Source organism: Merops nubicus, unplaced genomic scaffold (genome assembly GCF_000691845.1).
Source record: "Merops nubicus isolate BGI_N331 unplaced genomic scaffold, ASM69184v1 scaffold28570, whole genome shotgun sequence".
Taxonomy (NCBI): Eukaryota; Metazoa; Chordata; class Aves; order Coraciiformes; family Meropidae; genus Merops; species Merops nubicus.
The window spans coordinates 31,184-40,110 of record NW_008585414.1 but is presented as its reverse complement, the minus strand read 5'-3'; the positions used below and the strand labels follow the sequence as shown (position 1 = coordinate 40,110).

At 38.7% G+C, this 8,927-nt stretch overlaps 1 protein-coding gene across 1 annotated transcript in view; it reads right to left on the bottom strand.

Annotated features, from left to right (window-relative positions):
• The window catches only part of MYPN (myopalladin), a 45,090-nt gene that overhangs the window by 18,130 nt on the left and 18,033 nt on the right, over positions 1-8,927 (bottom strand). The window contains exons 9-11 of the mRNA XM_008947406.1: positions 8,128-8,497; positions 5,271-5,858; positions 2,933-3,080 (exon numbers count right to left, since the gene is read on the bottom strand). Of these exons, the coding sequence (XP_008945654.1) occupies positions 2,933-3,080; positions 5,271-5,858; positions 8,128-8,497 (1,106 nt within the window). The remainder of the gene's footprint in view (positions 1-2,932; positions 3,081-5,270; positions 5,859-8,127; positions 8,498-8,927) is intronic.

Genomic DNA, 8,927 nt, shown 5'->3' with positions numbered 1-8,927 from the left:
TGAAGGAGGCAGACTGCATGAAAGTCTGAAGTTTTATTCATTGAGCTGGAGAAGGTGAGAGAAGGGCTCAGGACTCCTGTGACGGGAGCTGTTCTGAAAGGCGTAATTTTCAGATTTTTATCCTGCTGATAAAGAGTGCTGTATTATTTGCACAACCTGGGACAGCACCAAGAGTACTGGCAATGCAAGGCTGTCCTTATGTGAGTTATGAATTCGACTGTCTTCAGGCCAACAAAGAAACTGAGCTAAGTCTCCTGTATCCTGGGTTTTCTCCTAACCTCTTCCTACAATTGCATAAAGCTAACCTGCATTTAGCTAATCTTCTGTTTGAAAGAACTGAGCAAATTGACTGAAGATGTTTGGTATAACTGAATCACATTTTTTTCAGCACTCCTAATAGTAACAGAATTTCACTTGCCCATAAAGCATGCTACCATCTGCAGAAACAAGAGGTATGGTGGTTTTTTTTCTGCTAAAAATGACAGCTTGTTATTGCATGTACATGATCAAGTCACAGCTAGAATCTTATCTCTATCAAAATCATATTTGTGTTTCTGTCAGTGCTGAATGATTTTCATAGTGGTAGAAGACCAAAGACTAATCTGTTCTGTCTCATGCAACATCAGCAGAACTACCAACAACATTCTGATTCTGAGTTTCTTTATTGTTGGTGATGAATGATGTACTGGATGAAACAAGAGTACATCTGGATTATTAGAGATCATGCTGAGTGCATAATGCTGACACTTAGGAAAACTTTAACGTGTAAGCTAGACACTTTTCATATGGAAGTCAATGACAGACAATAAATAGAGCACCAGGATGTGAATATCTCATGTTCTTCACTGCACTTCGTATGGTAATATAAGACAATACCAATACTTGAAGGCACAAACTTATCTGCAGCTTTCATTCTGGATGATCCCTACATGTTCTGCACATACTATAAATGAGACCAAATCCTGCTATTGAGATATGGGGTTACAGTACAATTCTCTAAATAAAAATACACTATGGGATACATTTTATGAGAAGGAATTTTTAAAATACCAGGTAGAAAATACAAGGTAGCTTTGAGATTTTTTTTTTGTGGATGCTGTACTCCATTCATTATGCAGTGATCTCTCACACAGAGGAGAACTGCATTCATATTTATGAGAAAGAAGCCCTTCCCTACCACTATAAATATCACTTTAATGCAGTTATGCTATATACACGATGAAAATGTCTCTTTTAAAATTCTGTGTTAAGTATAAGAGGAAAAAACAGGACAAAATCTATGGGTGTGAATCCAGCACTCCAACATACTATTCTTACAACATTGATTGTTCTGTAAGTGGCAAAGCAATAGGAATTTTGGAAAATGCATCCTCTCATGTCTTTAAATAATCTCTGCTTTCACTGGGGAGAAACCTCAGAGTTCAATTTGCTGGAGTCAGTCTGAGCAGTAGCTTCCCTTCATATAGCAGAGTAAATGCAGAAGTGATTGCGGGTGGGAACTGAGGGGAAAAACGAGGAATCCGAGAATTGTTTTCTAGTTCATTACCATTGGCATTCTAATTCCGGTAACAATTAGACAAGTGCCAGCTTTGAAGTTTTTCAGTGTTTGGGGGATTTGGGAATCAGGATTTCAGTTTGGTCTCATATGGAATAGCAAATAAGTGTATAAATAACTTCTGCTGTCAGCAGATAACTGACGCTACTGGCGATGGCTGTTTCTAAAGGGGTCATCATGCAGTTAACTCGAAAGACTGATCGGCATTTCACAGTAGCGCTCTAAATAATTTGTCTTACTACCATAGCAGGTACAAATTGTAATGCTTGTGATTCATCTGCAAAACACACGGCTTGCCAGCTGTTTTACTCAAAGTGCTTTGGCGGCGTGATATGGCAGAAAGAAAGGTCAACAGCAAAATTAAAAAAAACAAGGATTACGCTGCAGTTGTCCACAGAGGATAATTTGCTCCAGAGACTCCATGGCTTTTTGCTTATCTTAGCATGTTCTCTGTCAGAAGGGCTAACAGACATTGTGAAAGTTTCCCTGGTGATGACAGATCGGGGTAAACCATTATTTGCTATGTTAAGCCTGAGGTGATGGGACAGCTATGGAGGGCTCTGTGGCCAAGGAGAGAGTGGCATTATTGCCTACAGACAGAACAGCTCTAGCCGTCCTTAGTGCGACCTACTGTTTTTCCAGAGTGGTTGACCCTGATTTACAGTGATTTCAACCTCAAAATATTATTTCATTTTTCTTGTCTTCTTTAATTCCATAGACACTGCCCAGATCCAGTAAATTTATTGATTCCAGTTAAGAATGAACTGATACATAGTTCCTTGAACTTTGTAAGAGCCTTGTTATTTTGCTAAACTGTAATAATGCTAGGCCTGAAGTTTGATGTGTACCAGTAACAGCTACCAAAACCTTTGTTAAGTTCCTAACAAATCCCTGTTGAGAGATTTGGAAAAATAGGTTTAATGCTAAAAATTAAACACTGAATTTTAGTTCAACCAAAGTGAAACCAGAAACCTTTCTGAAATAGTCTGATTATTTTACTCCTTAATTTGTGTTAAAAATATACTTTGTGAATGTGCATGTGTGCAATGAGTTGAGCAATTTGTAAAGCAAAACAATGAAATCCAATGTATAGAAGCTTCCACAAAAAGAAAAGTTTTACATTCCTACTAGTCTCTAATGGAGATGATCAGAAATTAGAAATGCTGCTCAGTCACAAAGTAAACCCTCTACAGCTGCATCCCCTCATACTTCCTATTTAAAGGTCCAGTTTGCTATTCCAAACCAGTACTTACCACAAAAACTCACTCTACAAAGTAGCGTTGCAGCTCAACCACACAAACACCTTTTGTTCCACAAATCATAACAGATGTCCTCTTCATAAGCGAAATTTATTTTAATAACACTCAATTTTCTTACCTGCTGACTACTTTGTTGATTAACATCCTCTCGGAACCGCAGCTTTCTTTCCAGGTCCTTCACAAGTGCAGCTTTATTTTCCCGAATAGAATCTTCTGTTGGTAATGGCAGAGGCTTCAGATTTTTCTTTGTTAATCCCTGGGCTGGTCTATTAAAAGAAAGTTCTGATACTAACATGCAGAAACTGGTATATATTTTTTGTCACCTGTGTGATATGATGTTACACTTCAGTTGTCTAAAGGAACCTATTATTTATTTACGCAGAAGCCAAAGCACAATTAGATTTTTTGTTTGGTACTATTTTAATTAAAATACTGCTATTCCCATGGCAGTAGGAATTAAGGACACACATCTTAAAGAGAATATATATTACAATGCTATAACAAGCATCTAAGTTCTATTTATATTTACCCTGGAATACTGGTGTCACAATGAATGCTAAAGAAACGTTTATAAGTGTTACTGTAGGTATACAATTTGTATATTTTACTGTATCAGGCAATAATTTCAAAGATAATACAATTTCTCATTGATCTTTATCTTACATCTGCATTGCTCATTTAGTCCTTCCATGAATTTTTTTCTTTTCTCTCAACCTTGTATGATACCTAACATCAACAGTTATTTTTACTTTTATTGTATAGATGGTAGTGTATTTTATTTCAGTAAGGTTTGAAAAGAATTAAATTCTTAAATACGGCTGTTGGGAGACTGTAAGTGTGCACTGCTGAGGCACAGCAGCAGCACACTACTAGATGGTGTGCAACCTCCTAGTAGTTTACTAGGAGTTTGGATCTTAATAACAGAGGGTCTAGGTAAAAGGCATAACTGAGGATTGCTGTGCAAGAGATCTTCCTTTTGTTGTTCTGCCGTCTTGGTGACCTCTCACTGTTTTTGTAAGCAGAATTATTATAATAGCTAATGCCTAAAAAGGAAGCTGAAATTTCAATAGATATTCACAGACTAGCACAGATATTGTTCAGGTTTCTTCCTGATCCTTTGTGCCCTCACTTTGGCTCTCTCCCATGTAGAGATCTAGATTTGAATCTTGGCACGATGAGCTCTAGTTATGTGGGAGTTCAGCTCTGGGCTGGGACCCAGGAAGGGTGAAATAAAGAAAACAGTATTTAACTACTCTGCTGGGTAGGCACGTTGTAAGGTTTTATTTGGTAATGCCTGTAGAGCATTTAGAAAAAGTAAAGCCCCTTGCCAGCGTTACGTGTCGTTAATGCAGAAAGAATAGTGCTCACTTGGGCGAGGGCTCTGAAGGGAGGGAGGTGAGGGGATAAGTAGCTGCAGGGGACTCTTGCTTGTTGTTGCCATGCTGTGGGCAACTCCAAAGCCTGTGAGTAGGAGTGCAATAAGGGTTTGAGGGCAGGATTTCTTGGCAAACAGAGTGGTTAATGTTATGTATATAGGGGCACTTTTTCCAGTTCTAATTACAGATGTAGTATCACCAGAATAGTTAGAAGGTTGTGACTTACTGCTGGCTATCACTATCTTGAAGTGTACCATTGCCAAAAGGGGGAAATACTCCTTTGTGCAGAATTTGGAGTTCTATGGATAAAAAGTTGTATCAATCTACTGGTAGTAGCCATGCTAGCAGAGGATTCACATAGTCCACAAAAGGGATATTCATTTGAGCTCTAGTAATAAGGAAGGAACTTTCAAGGCCACAACCTTTCCAGTACATCATCCTTCTTATTTGCTTGTGTGGTGGTGGCCATTTCGGCACAGAAGGCATGCTGGCTGTCAGTTAAAACATTTATGTGCAAAACATTAACTCCCCTGAAATTTTCTGAGGGACTTTAAATATAGAAAGTATTGCAACCAGAAAAATACCTTTACATGAGTTATTTCTTGAAATTACCTGGGCTAAGAAATAACTTAGATTATGAGGTACTTTTAAATTTTACTCCTTGCTTACAATAGGTAAGAGTATTTTTATAGCTCATTTAGGCAAATGGTCTTACAGTGGCTTATCCTGCAATCTCATGAATCTCTTTTCTCCCACTAGTACAGTGTTACGAATCTCTGGGCCCCCAAATGCTTATGTATATCTGTTTTTAAACTCAGATTTCTCTATCTTGGATTGATCTTGCTCTTAATGTATCTTCTTACTGAAGCTGCCTGCTATCCCTTCTTTTCCTAAACATAAAGTTTAGAGAAAATGGACTCCAGTTAGAGACTGGAATATATTAATAACTTGCTTTTCTGTTTTATGAGTGGCTTGCATTTCAGTAAACTCCCCACTGAACCCTTGAACAGAAACACATCTTAGTTTCCTTCATGAGTATTTCTTCTCCCCGCTTCAGCTCATATGGTTTAGGCTACTTACGTGGCTGGTGTACTTCTGGGCAGTCCCATAGCATTAGTTGATGGCACAGTAGGAAGTGAAGGCAGAACAGCACTAAGGAAAGCTACTGGATTCTGAATCCGGCCAGTTGGGGAGATAGGAGCAGAAGTCACAGTCTGTGGCTGAAACTGTTTTGCACTTGATGTAGGAAATGTTAATGGAGGCACCATGGATTCTTTAGGGCTTGGTGGAGACTGTTCACATTTGCTTGTAAACCCTCCAGAAGACCTTGATTGGGCAGGTGGAGGATTTCCTGTGAAATTTTCCTTGTTATTTGTTCTTTGAGTTCCTTGAGGGACATTGCTGCACGTTGTAACTGAGGAGCTGGAAGAGGAGCTGGTAGGTGATGCAGTTTGTGATGGTAGGAACTGCTTGGGTCGGGTGTAGCTGAATGCTTGTGAAGCAGAGGCTTTGTTTTGTTTGTACGTAGCTGAGGTGGACTGTTGCTGGAGAACAGTAGCAGAATTCAATAGAGCTGTGTTGAATAACACCTCTTTTGTAGATGTCTGATACACCTGCTGTTGCTCAAGCAAGACCTGGTTGTGGAGCTGTTTTAACTGGGTCTGATCTCTGCAAAAGATGAGCAAAATTGGTCATGGGCCCTGAATGTGCTGGCTGGCTACATTTCCATATGTGAATTGCAAGAGAGAAATTCTATGTCTTGTGATACAGTAAAGAGGTAGGGGAAACTGCTGCATGGTGTATTCTCTCAACATTATGAGAAGAGCATAATATTAACTTGCTACTGAAATTAGCTTTTCCTTCCTCTCACTTTGCCAGAGGCACAAAAGCTTTTTGTCTGAAAATTATTTGACTGAAGATGATTCTTACATTTTAACACATGTAATATAAATCTGACTTGAAGATATTTAAGGGAAAGCATTGTCAAATGCTGTTCTGTGTCCCTTTTGTAGCTCTTTGCTTGTCAGCTAAGAGCAGGATTTGGTTTGTCAGATTTTAAATGAGCGCTTGTAAGCCAGATTGCTGTTATTTAGCTCCTATTACAGTGGGTTCTGAAATCAGCATTTTAGCTAATAAAGCTTTGTAATAATCCACCAAAAGAGAGATTACCAATATAGTTTAGGCGGTGTTTGTGGTCATTCAGTGGCAGGCAGGAGTGCATAATTCAGGGAGGACTTGCATTTCATGCAGTTCTTTGTTCTGGGATGCTATCTACTGTATTAGGTCTTCAGGGCTTTTTTACTTTGCAATTAAGGAAAACTATTTTGCCTTATGAAGTGGTTTGTTTAGTTATTTCACACGTGGAAATATAGCATAAAGGCTTTTCCCCTTCCAAAACCATAAAGGACATAGAGGATATGGAAAATAATAATGTATTAAATTGCTGAGTATTAAATAACTACTGCTAAAAAGTGAAAAATGTATAAGCAGAGAGCGACCACAACTGGTACTGACAAACCAAATACATGAAGTCAATGGAATGTTTTTTATTTAAAAGATTTATTGTTTCTATAATGTAATAAACAGAAATCACATCAAAGGTAGGTAAAGATAGCAGTTTCAAGCTTCTGAAAATTAGGATTTCAGAGAGTTACAAGTTGTGTAACCCTGATTTTGTGTCATTCATATATACACCTGTGTAATAATACACACCTTTGTTTTTCAGGAGGGAGTTGAGAGAAATTCTGCTTTGTGCAAGCATTGGGCAACTTAAATATTGCTTCTGCTGCCCCCTTAAACACACTGTAGCTCTGAAAGTAAATAAGGCTTAACAAATTAAACCACTGCTCCAAGTTCTTCCTCTGCTATGTGGTATCTAAGTTTTATCTTCTCACTTGTAATGTTTATGCTATGAAATTACATCCATCATTAAGACTACCGATGAATTACTTCATGAAGTCCTTCCTGAGCCTGTAGTTCAAGACTATGTCTATTTAAGAAATAAAATGAAGAACTCTGCATGCTTTTTGTTACACTAGATTTGGGAGGTTTCAAAGATGCTGAAAAGATACTTCTTAATAAGCTGCAGTGTGAATTCCATGAATTGTCCTCTAAGAAAACTATGCTACTATTGAAAATTTCCTCTTGAGCTCGCAGTACACTAATCATGCAGGTGCTTTTTAGTTCATATGGTTTCACATTATCAAACATTTCCAAGTATTTTATCTGTTTTAGGAGATTGTGATACATAGAAGTCATGAGGCATAGCCTTTGTGACCACCATTGCTAGCTAGTAGCCAGCCCACACTATGTATATAAGGCTGAATATGTCTGGTTTTGGCAACACAGCATACTCAGAATTGAGTGAGATTATATTTGAAGAATTCCTTATATTTGAAGAATATAAGGAAAAGCTTCTTTCCTTTGAGGGTGCCAGAACCCTGGAGCAGGCTGCCCAGAGGAGTTGTGGAGTCTTCTTCTTTGGAGACTTTCAAAACCTGCATGAACATGATTCTGGGCAACCTGCTCTGGGTCACCCTGCTTTAGCAGGGAGTTGGAGTAGACGCTATCCAGAGGTCCCTTCCAACCCCCACCATGCTGGGATTCTGGGAGTCTGTGAACCTGCTTTTATTTTGCATGCATAAAAGCAGTGTTCACCTTCTGTTTGCAGCAGAAATCATTGTGGAATTAAATAAAATTTCAAAGGGAAAACATTTTCCTTTTAAAACTGGAAAATTTCCCAAGAGGGATATACAGAAAAAAACATGTGATTCTGTAGAATCCGTTTTCTAAGAACATGGTTAACTAGACCAGCACCACATGATGCTGTCTTTTTGTTCTATGTTTAATTTTTTTGCTCTAGTACAATAATGTCCTGATCTATAAGTACTGAATAATATCACTGATGCTCTTGAGACTTAGAATCCCTGTTACTTACAGCTTTGGTTTAGCCAGTACGGGAGGGGGTTCCTTGGATGGCGATGTCGGCTCTGGTATTCTCATTGGCTGTCCATTTATCCTCTCTTGGAAAGAGTTGGGTCTGTTTTGGTTTGCAGTGCCAGGCCCACCCTCTGATGGTGATTCACTTCCTTGATCATCTTCAGGCAACTTGAAGTGCACACGGAGACCTATCTTGGAACTTGATCTAGGTTCATTGTGGTTCACAAGAACTCCTTCAAGTTTAGGTTTGGAAGTCTGGTTTACTGCATGATGGGAAGGAGTACGTTGGGGAAGTTGATGTTCAGCAGCAATTAAGTTGATTGAGCTCATTGTGTGAAGGGTAGCAGCATTACTGTTTTCTTCAGATGCTGAAATAGCAAATACCAGCCTTTTGGTGATGTGTAAACACCACAAATTATAGAGAAATGAAAAAAGTTACAGTTGGAAAAACTCACTGTTTTTCCAACTCCTTCCATCTGTTGGACTGAGTTGTTTGACTGCTTTTGTTTAACAACAAAGTCCCTTAAGAAAGGAATATTGTAAAGGCAGGGGGAAAAGAGACACAAGTCTAGTTTGGAAGATCCATCAGTGGTCTTCAGCCATGTCCCCCGTGAATTCCACTAGCATCTTTGAAGCACAAACTTCCTTTTTAGAGAATGCTTCAACTTTTTAGTTAGGAAGAACACTGCCAGAACTTGAGCTGAATTGGAGTCAGCAGTGCACTATGCTTTTATGTACTGTTCTTTGCTCATCTCACTGCTTAGTGCATTGGCAGCAGAAATCATGTAGGCAGTATAA